General features: G+C 31.8%; 1 protein-coding gene and 1 long non-coding RNA gene across 2 annotated transcripts; both read left to right on the top strand.

Moving 5' to 3' along the window:
- Positions 3,285–5,030, top strand: LOC110012190. Its single transcript, XR_002287358.1, has 2 exons — positions 3,285–3,334; positions 4,839–5,030. It is a non-coding gene; the product is annotated as an uncharacterized LOC110012190 (long non-coding RNA).
- Positions 9,561–12,265, top strand: LOC105163973 (receptor-like protein 12). The gene has a single exon (XM_020694475.1). It carries the CDS (start codon positions 10,030–10,032, stop codon positions 11,332–11,334), a length of 1,305 nt encoding a protein of 434 aa, XP_020550134.1. The 5' UTR covers positions 9,561–10,029; the 3' UTR covers positions 11,335–12,265.

Genomic DNA, 14,974 nt, shown 5'->3' on the forward strand with positions numbered 1-14,974 from the left:
CAATTTCCTGATGTATCATTCTCAGTACAAACTGAGATTCTTTGATCTGTATCATAGCAACGATTCTTCAATTTCTCTGTATATCCATCTTCACGTTTGCATATCGCGTGTCTTTGTCATATTGATCAATGTGATCAAAAGCTGTCCTTCCAGTATGTCAACTATCCGGGAAAACTTCATGCAGTTCATGGTTTTCTGAGTCTTGAGATGTTCTGCATGCGCTTCATATATATGTTAGCTCAACCGGCATGCTCCTCAAGCTCCATTTGAGCAGCATGGATCGGCCAGCTCTTCAAGTGACGACCATTGGATTATATGTCAGTTAGCAATTCAACACATAAGTTCTTAATTTTTCAATTCGTTATAAGCTCAAACAATAAGATTATAATCTAAGGTTACATTTGGATTCATGGCCTTCGATTTGAGCAAAGGATTTCATCAAATGACGTCTTAATTTATTAGAAGGATTTGAAACCTATAAATTTAACATATATAGTAGCATAGCTCATTTACATCATCCTTTTTATGAATTAACACTCATTATATCTATTAATATGAACAGCCATTTGTCTGATTTAAACAACATCAGATCTTAAAAATTGTCAATATGTTCAACTGCTGCAGCTCATCACACACCAAAAGATATGGGAGGTTTTAGGACAAAATGTTTTTTTTTAATTCCACAAAACAAGAACATAATTTTTTTTTTTTACAACTATGGCAGGTGACGCTTTTAGTCTCATAAAACTCAAAATCACATATTTTTATTCCTTACAAGCCAGGTCAAGGTATATCACTTATAGATATTGAAGATGGGCCTTGAGAAGGAAACAAAAACGTAAGCCTAATCGGATTCGTCCATGACGAAGACCCTTCGACGCTGAAGTTACATCAAGTTCGAGATGAAGAAATATGTGATCTCGAATAATAAATGCGGTAGATATACGTAATTAAATCTTACCATAAATGTCGCAAGGAAGTATTTATAACTCCAAATGTGTCCCATCAAGTGGGCCATGTGGCATCATCTTAGTGTATGCGCTGTCAAAGATCGCCTGGTTAAACTTTTAACACGTCGGCCGGGTCAACCTTTTGGGTCGCGGCATGACCCAACCTGAGTAAAAACACGTGGATCTTCTGGGTTAGGAAGTAATGAAAATGATATAAAAATTGTTTTTTTCTTTGTCTCTTTGAATCTTTCTTTAGATCTGTTGGTTGGTCTACAAAAAGCCATACATCATTCCTAGTTCGCTTGTAATGCTGGACTTACACTCAAACCAGCTCCAGGGTGAGTTTGCCCCCTCTGTCCGAATTTGCTTCCTATGTAGATTACTCCAATAACAACATTGGAAAGCCGATTCCACCTAACTTTTGAACTTCAGTGCCTATCTGCAGTTCTTCTCTCTTGCAAACAATACCGTAAGTGGAGCTACTCCGGTATCCCTTTGCAATGCTACTAAACTTAGAGTTCTTGACCTTTCTGCTAATAAATTAAGCAGTACCATACCGCCTTGTCTAGTGGAAAATATTAAGAATATTGGGGTGTTGAATCTTGTCCCAGATACATTTCCTGTCAATTGTAGCCTATAACTTTTCGATTTCAATCAAAACTATTTAAAAGGGAGCCTCCCAACGTCCCTGGCAAATTGCAAATCTTTACAAGTCATGAATGTAGGAAACAAAAACATTGATGATGGTTTCCCATGCACGCTGCGCGTCCTCCTGTTGCACTCCAACAGATTCCATGGACAGGCCAAATCTCCAACTCACTGATATAGCTTCCAATAATTTCGCTGGTTATCTGTACCCGAAGAGCTTCTCGAAAATGATGCTAGAATAGGATGCAAAACTGAAAAGCGACTACATTCGCTATAGTAGAGTATTAGTTGGTGGTTAATATATATACTACCGGGGCATGTTGAAAGTAATCATCAAAGGGGTAGAACTGGAGTTTGTGAAGATATTGACCATCTTTACAGTCATTGATTTCTCTTGTAATAATTTCTAAGGGGAGATGCCAGATGCAGTCAGTAATCTCAGCTTACTTTATGTTCTCAACTTATCCCACGATGCTTTCGTACGAACAATTCTACAATCATTAGGCAACTTGACACAACTTGGATCAGTTGATCTCTCAATCAACCAGCTAAGGCGGAGATACCAAAAGAGCTTACATGCCTCACATTCCTTCAAGTCTTGAATCTTTCCAACAATTAGTTATCCCAAACGGCCCTCAGTTTCAAATATTTTCAGCAGATTCCTTCCAAGAAAACATGGGGCTATGTTGTTTCCCTCTCAACATAAGTTGCAGACACTAATGAAAACAACGATGTGCGACAACCTAAGACGGAATTAGGGACGACAATTTGGAGATGGAATTAAATCCGTCTTTATCAAAGACGGACTTAGAGACCAAAACTTTTCTTTATGATAAATTATTAATAATTTCTATATTAGAGGCGGATATATAATTCTGCTAAAGTATGTTACAATTCGTTTCTATATCCGTCCTGATACTATTAAATGATTGCTTCAAACATTGGGATGGCTGGCACTTAATTTTTTTTGGTTATTTCCGTTTGCATTTTCGTAGCTAATTTATTTTTAATTTAGCCACAAAAATTTCCGTCTTTGATGTTGTAAATAGGAACTTTTTTATTTATGAAAATATTAAAACACAAAATAAGAATTTTTTTTTATTTATGAAAATAATAATTAAGTTGTAAATTTTTATATAACATGATAAAATATATATGTATATTTGTATAATTATAATGCATTATTTAATTTTAATTAATTACAATAAACTAAAATTAAACTTTTTATTAATTTTTTTTATTTTAATAAAAAACACTAATTCCTTTTAATGTTTTCTGTCACCAGCCACCACTCCTATCTTCTTTTCTCTCAACATTTTATCTCTTGTCAACTCCTTCTTCCTCTCACTAAACCCAACTGAATGGAAAAACTAAATTTTTTTATATATATATATTTTAATTTTATTAATTATATATATTCTATATTCTATAATATATTATATATTATATGTTATATATTATATTATATATTATATGTTATATATTATAGATTATATCAATAAATATATATACATATATATTGAGAATTGACTAAATTTAACTCATGAACCCCTCTCTCTCTCTCTCTCTCTCTCTCTCTCTCTCTCTCTCGTGTTAACTCAACTTCAACAGTCTCTCCTGTAACTCTCTCTCTCTCTCACGGCGGGAAGGAGAAAAGAAAAAGGAAAGTCTCTAACTCTCTCTCACGCGAAAGCTCCGACTCCTTCGGCACAGCTTCTTTCCGACGTCATTAACAGGTAATTTTTTTTCTTTGTAATTTTTTTTACAATTTGTAGAGAAATTTGAATACTTTGAAGGTGTTTGTTGAAATGCTGATGGAACACCGCTATGTTCTTCTCGCTGGAATATTCATTTTTTTTTTCCCGAAATATGTTGAAAAAAGAACGATTTGGCTGATTCACATGCTTCTCCACATGTATTGGGTCTCCATTCGGAACAAATTTTGTGCAGAATCTGTTCTTCACTTCTACATTAGGAGAATGGGTTTTGTGAAGGTGAAGCATTTGTTTTGATCATTACTTTTGTTCCTCCTCATGCTTTGCCCTCTCCATTCATCAGATTAGTTCAAATGATAAGATTCACAAGTAGGAATTATGCATATGAATGGAGCTAAATTCAAAATCTCTGGAAAATGAACTGCCTTGTACTCTGATGAAGGCCTAATTTATTAAAGCATACTCTGATTAAGGTCGATATTAGGTCTATCTCTGTCCTGAATTAACTCTCCCTCTGAACTAGTTAATAAAGCATACACAAGTCCCGATTTACTGTTGGACCCAAGTCAGAAGTTTATGTATGAAGCTTACTCAACTCAAATGTAAATATCGACCCTGCATCTCTCAACATTGAAATCTGAGCTGATTTGTTCTTTGTTAAAGTGTATTAATACCTCAAGAATCTTGAGTAAATAAAAAAAAAATAACTATGAAGGCAAGTTTGTTCAATAATGTACAATGAGTCTTGAGATCCGTCGAATAGCACATCTATTTGGTTTACTAAATGTTTGTTGGCTATATATTGAAACATGGTAGTTCCTAAGGCTGCAATAGCTAAAGAGAGGAGCTGCTCGTCTTAGTTTGTTGCCTTGGAAACTTCTGGACATACTTTAGAATGACTTTTGTGGTAGATTTGGCTTGAAGAAGCTTGAAATTGTTTCTCAGAAACTAAAACTTCTGGACATACTTTAGCATTAGAGTGCATTATGAGTATCTTTTTTGTTAATATTTAGTGTTCTTGGTTTGAAAAATTCAGATTTTGGTATTAATTGAATGTATTTGATGGTATAATGACCAGGATATTAATTTGGGTATAGAAATTAAAAAATCTACCAAAAGAAAAATAATAAAAAGTTCGACAGAAAATTTTGGGAGTTTAGAGGATTAGAGGCGGAAATATGTATTAAAAGCGGATTAGAGATGGAACATATTGTGTGTTTCAGAGACGGAATTAAAGACAGAATCAACAAACAAAAATTTTACTCTCAAAGACGGATTAGAGACGAAATGTACTTCTCATTATAGATGGAATCAGAGACGAATTACTCTAAAAATTTGTTCTTGTTTGCCGACAGAATCAGCCACGGAAATATTCGGTCTCAGAATTAAAGACGGAATATTTCTGTCGCTAATATTTAGCCACAGAATGCGGCGACGGATATTTCCGTTACTGTTTCATTTTACAGACGAAAATCATAGTTTTAAATATGAAATTACCCTGTTTTCTTGTTTGTTGTTGGCTTAGGACCAAAGCTTCAATGACCGAATTGAGCAAGCTTTCAAAAGATATTTAACCCCAAACACAGGAGAAAAAGAGACGGAGGAAGAACAACTAGAAGACGCCAATGCTGATACTATACAACAGAGTAAGGAAAATAGTCATAAATGCTATGTATGATATTCATGCAATGAATAAAAAAGGAGATTTTCCTGAGTATATTGTTTTAAAATCAAGGTATGTGATTAGCAGTAATCAACGAAAATGCCATACATCATTATTTTGAAAAAGGGTGGTTTTGTTGATGCTCTAATTCATTAATTCTTTGTGGCTGAAAGAGATACTAATTTTTCTTTTCTTGCAAAAAGACTGCATATAGGAAATTGGAACCTTCCTTGCAAATAATAAGAAAAATAATGACTCGTAAAATGATGGCTAATTGCAATTACAAAAGTTAGAATCTCACACATATAATACATTTAATATGAAGGGTAAATTACAACCAATTCTCTCAAAGTTTGACATAGTTACGAATATTATGTAGTTTAAAAAATTACAAATACCTCCATGATGTTTGATTAAATTATGTAATCCTTGGATGAAGGTATGAACTTATTACCTTTTCCCTTAATGTAAGTTTGTAAAAAAATCGGGCAGGATGGATGAAAAAATTATACAAATATTACCACTTAGTCCATAAAATAATTAAAAAATAGTTATAGTTCTTATTCCACAGGACATTTTGATCAGATCACCACAAAAATTATATCTTACAAAAATTATTCAAAAGTAAAATATTAATAGATTCCCATTTTTTAATTTATGTTATAGAAATTTGGATAATAATTAGAGATAGCATTTAAATTTACTTCACTAAAAAAGTGTAATAGGAAGGTTTATTGTTATATAGTTCTCTCCGTTTCATTTTATAGGGATAATTAGACTTTCCTCCCTTAAAATTTAAAGTAATTACACATAGACCCCCTATCGTTTGGGAAATTACATCCAATATTTCTAAAATTTGCTTAGATCTAACATGTAAGTCCCTGTGTTAGTTAGAATTCAATGAGTTTGCTAATATTAACGAAAATACTGAATGAAAATTAAAGTATTTATCTTTGATCGACTTATTACTAACTTACTGTTGGTCAAATAATTTTTTCGGACTAAACTACCCTTATAATGGTGAAGATATACCTTCTTACATGCATTATCGTATGAATACTGGGTAATTTAATTATAAAAAATTATTTAACTTGCAATAAGTTAGTAATAAGTCAATTGATATTAAATACATATGTTTTTGTTTTTTTTATTAATATTAGCAATTCGATGAATCTTAATTAACGGTGGGACATATTTGTTAAATAGAAACAAACTTTAGGAATGCTAGACGTAATTTTACAAATAATTAAAAATCTATATATAATTATATTAAATTCCAGGAAAAAAGAACGTAATTATCCCCATTTTGTATCTCCTTTTTAAGTACTTCAAAAGAGAGAATATCGAAAGCTGTTACATCATAACTTATGAACACTTGGTTGTGTTATATGAATAATATAAATGACTAAACTAAAAAAATATAGTATCTGAAGTTTTTTCAATAACAAATATACTAGGCTGGTCTCTAATTGTATTTAAGAAAATAATATTAAAAGTTCCAAAAATAATCTAATTAATTATATAGTAAAAATTGAATACTTACTCTGACACCCTCTAAAGTATAATGAATTGTGAAATTACATAAATCACACTTTCATCTTTCATAATTACACTCATATAAATGACATCCCCTGTATTTCAAAACTTGTGGTTGAAAAATGCGAAAAATGAAAAAATATGGACTGTTTTACCCTTAGCAAAATAATTCATCACCTTTTTCTTTTGGTTTCTTACATATGCTTTCTCATCGTAATTTTGTATGGACTTATTAACTATCTAGAAAAAATAAAATAAAATAATACATTTTATGTCTGAAGAAAATAATAATTGAGGAATACTTATTCCTTACTTATCATATAATTATATGAATATAGTCAGTAAATATAATACCATATAATAAAAAAAATAATTGCTTTTTTACCTTTAATGAAATCTAAATGATGGAATTTGTAATGCTTCTAACGTTGTAAAGGAATTTGGTGATTTCCTGTGATTGAGTTTATTGAAATCTATTTGTGTAAGAGTCTTCCCAGAAAGAAAGGCAGAAACAATTAGTCAATTCTGTTAGTCTTTTTTGGTCGTTAAATATATTTTTCTCTCTCAAACTATTAGTCAAATCGCACAACGATCCGATTTTATAATGCCTATTTCATCTTCCATTTTATTTCATATGCACAACCACGTGTATAAATTTTTCTTTTTAAATAAAATACATGATATTATTTTTATACACATAGCATGAGTATATTGAATGGAGTAGGAGAAGGAATAGAAATTGTAATTAAAAAAAAAAATACAAAAAACTTGATCGATGAAAAGTGTTCAACCCCTTATTTTGTGGAATTAAAAATGTATTTTTATCATATATTACATGAAGTAATTTTTTTTCCATACAAATTTTATATTATTATACTATTTTCTAAGCTAAATAAATATTATTTAGTTTTGCGTAGCATATCCAAATTGTTTCTTGTCCCTACTTTTTCATATTTTTGGTATCCTTCCATCTATATCGTATCGTAATCATGTTTATATATTTGTGTTCATACAAAATTTTATATATCTTAATTTTAAAAAAAAGAAAATTAATATAGGTGAAAATAAGAGGAAAGTTTGTACCCGAATTGTTGTTTATCATTAATTGTGCTATCACAACAGATATTAAATAGTCGAAGGTTTCTATATGAAGGTGGAATTATGAGGTTTTTCCTATGGAATTTATAAGTGAAATGTTTTAAGTGTTTCACTCATTGTGACAAGAACTTACCATCTTTAGAAAATAAGTGACATAATGACTAGAAAAATTATTTCTGCAACAATACGGTTTTATTTATGTTATGCAGATTAGAACACTAATCAGGTTTTATTTATTTATGTAATTTTACTTGAGTAAAACGTCTAATACGAGTTGATGATGTAGGCAAGAGTCGTTTTTACTGATGAAGTGCCTTTTTAGGACAAAAAAAAAAAAAAAAAAACCCCTCGTATGGAATTAGAATGGATAATATCTCTCACAATGGGGCACCAATCGCGTCACATACTATATACATTGACATCTAGTTTGTTTTATTTTAATCTATTTAATTTATTTTTATTTTTACATTACAAAAGGGAGAATAATTTAGAACGTTTTTATGTCTTTTAACTCTTTTTAATGCCTCACGAAATATACATTATTAAATCCTATATCTTAATAAATAATTTAAAAATAGTATTTTATTTGGTGTTAGAAACATACAAAATTAAATGTGGCAAGATTCTAATGAAAATTATTTTCAAATTGCTCTCTTGATGTCGGCCATAATTAATTTTAAAAAAAAAAAGAAGTGAAAGAAAAAAAACAAAAATAAGTACTCAAATCAATTTATTGTTACTTGTCAATTGTGTGATGAAGACTAATATTCAATAGTCCAAAATCTGTAAAATCTAAATCAAGATGGAGTGTTAAAAGGGTAAGAAAATGGGTACATGAAAGAATATTGACTTGACTTAATTGGTCCCAACCTACTTATGTAAGAAATTATGAATCACAACAGCTGGCCAATTTTGAATGTTGCCCAAAATACAACTTACTCATCTGACTTCAGACCTACCTTGCAAGAAGCTTCCCACCACTTCAATTAAATCTTTTCTTTTTTTTTTTTAAGAAAAAAAACAGTAGCATAATAGTTTGATTTTAGAGTTAATTTATGCATAAAATTCCTAAAACAATGTGAAATTATATTTTTTTAATATCTTTTTGAAATTACACTTGCACTTTTTCAGAAAATTTTCTATTTAAATCTGACTTCCTTCTTTTAGAGTTTGAACGAAAATACTGACGCAGTAAATAAATTGCATAAATTTCAATTTTGCTCCACATTTGACATTCCCATGTATTTTATACTTATAAGGAGATAAAAATATCATATTTATATACAGGATGAGGTTAACATTATTATATTTCTCACTTATAAGTATAAAATTATTATATGAGAATGTTAAATAAGAATAAAATTACGGCGACAAACTTTGGGCGTCATCTGAGAAGCTGGAGGGAAATGAACTTTTGGAACAACTATAATTTAATGGCCATTTCAAAAGCCGGTCCACATAATATTACTGGCGATAAAATTAAAAAATTTGGGGGCAATTTTTTTTTAATTGGCCGTTACAAAAGTTATTTAATATATATAATAAATAGTTCGAAAATTATATCTAATTTTATTTAAGATAATTTCTAGGATTCACTATTTTTTAAATTAAATTTATTATTAAGTCTAAAAATATATTAATATTTGGGCACAAACTATAAAAAAATATTTTTTGAGTAAAAGTATTAGATTATTTTTTTATTAAATAATAAATTATTTATTAAATTAAAATTATTTTTACATTCGATTATCAAATTTAATTATGATATTTTTACTATTTTGTTATTTTCTACTATTTTTATTTCTCTACATTTATAAGAACTCACTATTAATTAATAACTTGTGTTAAAAGAACAAACTCTCCATACAAAGACTTTGAAAGTCGTCGGCATGTAAGAAACATGTATGTTTATTTAAAGCCACATGCCACTGACTCATATTCGTGCAGCCATCCTTCACTATGGGAATTTCTTTGCATTCTCAGTGTTTCTTCTGCTTCATATGCATACTTTCAATATTTTGCATAACTAATTGTTTTATTCAAAATGCTTACAGCCAATGCCTGCAGAATCAAAGAACTTTGTTGCTTCAATTGAAGAACGATCTTATATTCAATAGCACTGTATCAACAAAACTGGTGTTGTGGAATCAGACTCAAAATTGTTGCAATTGGGACGGTGTGGAATGTGATGGTGCGGGGCATGTGATCAGTTTGCAGCTCGATAGTGAGGGAATTTCTGGTTGGATTCATAACATGTCTAGTCTTTCCGCCCTTCAATACCTGGAGGAGCTAAGCTTAACTTTCAATGACTTCCAAGGTCAGATTATTCCAGGTGGGATTCTCAACCTCAAACATTTGACGTATTTGGATTTAGCAGCTGCTGGTTTTGGTGGACAGGTTCCAATTTGAAGTTTCACTAATGAGGAGATTGGTCACTCTCCGTCTCTCATATAATGACGGTCTAAAAATTGAGAATCTGAATTTGAAGATGCTTCTTCAGAATCTAACTGAACTAAGATACCTTTATCTTGATGGCGTGCATATGTCATCAACAGTTCTTAATTATTTTGCTAACTTCTCACATCTGACTATCTTGCATCTCCGTTCGTGTGATTTAAAAGGCTCATTCCCTGATATGATCTTCCAAGTACCTACCCTAAAGATTCTTGATTTGTCGAATAACTTTTTCACCGGTTCAATCCCACCATTTTACATGTACAAGAATCTTCAATCTGTATATTTGAGTGGTAATTCACTTAGTGGGCAAATTCCCGAGTCTTTCTTCACACAAGAAAGGCTTGTCGCTCTCGTCCTTTCTGACAACTTCTTCAATGGTACGGTTAAGCTAGAAAGGTTTCAAAGGCTACAAAAACTTAAAGTGCTGGACCTTTCTTACAACAATTTGTCTGTTGACACAAGCATCACTAATAAAAGTTTGTCAACGTTTCCCCAGTTATCATTTTTAGCCCTAGCTTCTTGCAACCTACATTACTTTTTTGATCTTACAAACCAACACAGACTGGAGTTGTTGGACCTCTCAAACAACCAGATAACTGGGGAAGTACCTAATTGGATTTGGGAAATTGGAAATGGAGCACTTGACATGTTGAATCTTTCTGTGAATCAGTTGGTTGGTCTACAGAAGCCATACCACATTTCTAGTTCACTTACTTATGTGGACTTACACTCGAACCTGCTCCAGGGTGAGTTGCCCCCTCTTGCACTTAACACTGGAAACTCCACTACCAAACTTGTTTGCTTGTCTCTTGCAAACAATAGCCTAAGTGAAGCTATTCCGACATCCTTTTGCAATGCTCCTCTACTTAAAGTTCTTGACTTGTCTGCCAATAAATTGAGCGGGAGCATACCGCCTTGTTTGGTGGAAAAAGTTGAGCAACTTGCTGTGTTGAATCTTAAGAGGAACAACATCAGTGGCCATATACCGGATACATTTTCTGTCAATTGTAATCTACAGTTTTTGGATGTAAGTCAGAACTATTTAGAAGGGAGCCTCCCAGTGTCCCTGGCCAATTGCAAATCTTTACAGCTCTTCAATGTGGGAAACAACAACATCGATGATGGTTTCCCATGCATGCTGCCATCTAGCTTGCTTGTCCTCGTGTTGCGCTCCAATAGATTCCATGGAGAAGTGAGATGTAGCAGAAGCTGGACAAATCTCCAAATTATTGATATAGCTTTTAACAATTTCACTGGTTATCTGTAAACTAAATGCTTCTCGGGAATGATGCTAGAAAAGGATGCACGCCTGGAAAGTGACTACGTTCACTACATTAGACCATTTGGTGATGATTACGATGGGGGAGTGAACGTAATCGTCAAAGGGGTAGAACTGGAGTTTTCGAAGATTTTGACAAAGTTTAAGGCCATTGATTTCTCTTGCAATAATTTTCAAGGGGAGATACCAGATGCAATCGGTGATCTTAGATCTCTTCATGGTCTCAACTTATCCCACAATAATTTTATAGGAACAATTCCAAAATCATTGGGTAAGTTGACGGATATTGAATCAGTCGACCTCTCAATGAACCAGCTAACAGGGAAAATACCAGAAGAGCTTACATGCCTCACATCCCTTGCAGTCTTGAATCTATCCCACAATCAGTTGATCGGGCCAATCCCAAACGGCCCTCAATTTCAAACATTTTCAGCAGATTCCTTCCAAGGAAACACAGGGCTATGCGGTTTCCCTCTCAACATAAGTTGCAGGCACCCAGGCGAAACCGACAACATGCCACCACCTAATCCATATCAAAAGGACGAGGCCATCAATTGGGATTATGTATCTGTTGCACTTGGGTATGTTGTTGGCTTAGGAAGCATTCTCTGGCTGCTTTTTTTTTGTCGAAGCTTCAGAAACAAGTTCAATGATCGGACTGAGCAAGTTTTTGAAAACATATTTAACCCCAAAGACAGGAGAAAAAGACATCAAGGAAGAGTAAGAAGAAGACACAACTGCTGATGATGCAAATGCTCTTTGTTTTTTGTCACAAAAGCATGAAAAATAACCAAAGATATTTTCCTGAAAATGTTTTCTAAGATTTATCAAGTTGATTTTTAATGCAATAACTCTTGTTACATATACTGTTTAACATAATGTCGGATGCATGCAAAGGGCCGTTACACATATTTACATATACTTCTTGACATAATTTATTTACTTCATAAAATATATTTGCATATATTGAGCTTATAAATATTTTTTGTGTTTCATAATTTATAAAAAATTATAAATTATATATATTATTTTTAAAATAAAATGTCAGTAAAATTTTAAATTACTAAAAATAGTTTGGGGAGATATCTCAATAAAGCATAAAAAAATATAGAGGTAAGTGAGAAGGGCATTTTTATCTTATCAATATCAAATTATTTTGTGAGGGATATTTTTATTACCTTTCATATTTTAAGGTGTAAATTAGACAAAACACATAATTGAAGGGTGCAAAGTGTATTTAACCCTATTTTTTATCAACAAAAGTTGGTTACTCTAAATATAATAAAGTCTCAATTCCCTGTGCAAACAAAGAAGATTTGTAACTGATTAAAAAGTCAATAATATATTTAAGGTCAAATTTCTTCATTAATCCATCATTTTTATCTTTCTATTTGGCTTTAACTTTTCATCGTTTTAATACACTGTCATAATCTCTCATCTTCTAAATAAGTTTTAGGATAAATTATATTTTATCTTTTGAACTATTTGCTATCTAAATAATCTTTTTGCATCAACTTCCGTCTTAACTTTGTAAAATTTGCAAGTTACCATATATGATTGTTTCTTGATTGAGTTTTAAGCCAAAAACAACTCACATGCAATGTACTTGGGCAACTGAGAAATAAAAAATTTGTCTTAAAATATCACATGTACACAGCATTTGATGTTTACCTGACATAAAAATCAACCAAAAAATTTTCATATATGGTAACTTTTAAATTTAACAAAATTGAGATGGTAAGTTGATACATAAATATTCAGATGGCAAAAGGCAAAATGAACATAGCTCACCAATGGCAAAATATAATTTATCCTAAATTTTATTTTAATTCTTAACCATTAAATCATAAATAAAATTAATATAAAGTGGATAAAATATTTCACTCTTCATAAGTAAAATTGTAAAATTTCACGCAATAATTCACCCCAAGAACTTTTGAAATGACTTAAAGAATAATAATACTAAATATTTCAATACCTTAAAACCCAAAACATATATTTTTCCAAAACTTAGAAAAGCTATATAAAGACAATCCCAAATGAGGCGATTAGGACAGCAATTAATCTATAATTTTTTACTAAATCTTAAGAATTATAATTAGATTGTGCCTATTTTATTTTTTTTAACTTTTTATATAATTGAGGTTTTCTTTGAATAATTATTTAAATTTATGATTATATTATAAAATAATATAAGTAATAAATTGAACGCAAAAAATTATAACTAGAAAATATAATAGTTAAGTACATTTATGAACTTCAATAATAATTTTTTGAACAAGCCTATAATAATAAACTTAAAAATTTAGAAGTAAAATAATAAAGATAATGATTTTTAGAGTTTCAAAAGTATAAACAAAACTATTAGAATATCTGATGGAGACTGTCATGTTCGAATGGACCAACCAACAATTATTGAAGAATTTGTGGGATTCTATCAACGGTTATCGGGAGGAGAACGGAGAACAAGGTTTCTTGATCTACGGCACTTGAGACCTTGGCCTCGCCATAATATCACTGATACTAAGGCTAAACAACTCACTGCACTAGTTACTAAAGATGGGGTTAAAGCAGCCTTCATGTTGGCTCAGGAGTTGTTTATTGGTTATATAATCAACAGTGCCTGCCTCCACGATGTACCTTGAAGCTTGATATCAGAAAGGCTTATAATGTAGTCGATTGGGATTTCTTGATAGCGACACTGAACTTGTTTGGGTTTCCTCTGCTGTTCATATGATGGTTTGAACAATGTGTTACAAAATTGGCATTTTCTATTTCTTTGAATGGAGGTATCTATAGATTTTTTTTACCGGGGCCCGTAGGTTGAGGCAAATGGATCCCATGTCCCCTTATCTCTTTGTCCTTGTCATGGAAGTATTTCGGATGATATTGCAGCAGCTTGTTAAACAAGATATAGTGTTTAACTTCCATAGGCATTGTCGGGAGATTGGACTATTTCAATTATGTCTAGCAGATGACCTATTGCTCTTCTGCAAAGTGGATGAGTCGTCTATTCGATTATTTCATCGTGGACTCCAGTTGTTTGCCTCCTTATCTGGGCTTTGTGCTAATCTAGATAAGAGTCATCTCATTCTAATAAAATCAACACAAGGGAACAGCGAGACTCTTCTCCACCTATTGGGATTTCAGGAAGAAAGTAAGCAATATGCTATCTCGGGGTACCATTGTTATCGTCGAGACTTACAATGTCTGAGTTGTCAGCCTCTATTTATTAAAATTGACAAACGCATTAAGGGTTGGGAGAGGATCTAATTATCATTTGCAGCTAGAGTGCAACTTATCAAATCTGTCCTCACGACCTTAAGTGTGTATTGGAGTTTGGCATTTATTTTGCCAAAAGGAGTACATCGAGAATTTGAGAAGAGGATGAGGATATTTCTTTCTTTTTTTTTGGCAAAAATCCTCCTGTGTTTAGGCGGGGGGGTTTGGCAGACCCCTACCTATTTATTACCTCAAAAAAAACTATAACATGTACAATTAGAAAACAGTAAACAAGGAGTACTTACTCCCTTTATAGTCAAAAATTCTAATCTATGTGCAACTTCAGTGATGACCCAGAAACAAATAGAATATGACCTATAGACGTTCCCATCCCTTTTATACGGTG

The sequence above is a fragment of the Sesamum indicum genome, linkage group LG6 (genome assembly GCF_000512975.1).
Source record: "Sesamum indicum cultivar Zhongzhi No. 13 linkage group LG6, S_indicum_v1.0, whole genome shotgun sequence".
NCBI classification, from domain to species: Eukaryota; Viridiplantae; Streptophyta; class Magnoliopsida; order Lamiales; family Pedaliaceae; genus Sesamum; species Sesamum indicum.

Bases quoted from the DNA above. Each gene is read 5' to 3' on its own strand.
- LOC105163973 (XM_020694475.1), top strand. From the start codon at position 10,030: ATGAGGAGATTGGTCACTCTCCGTCTCTCATATAATGACGGTCTAAAA.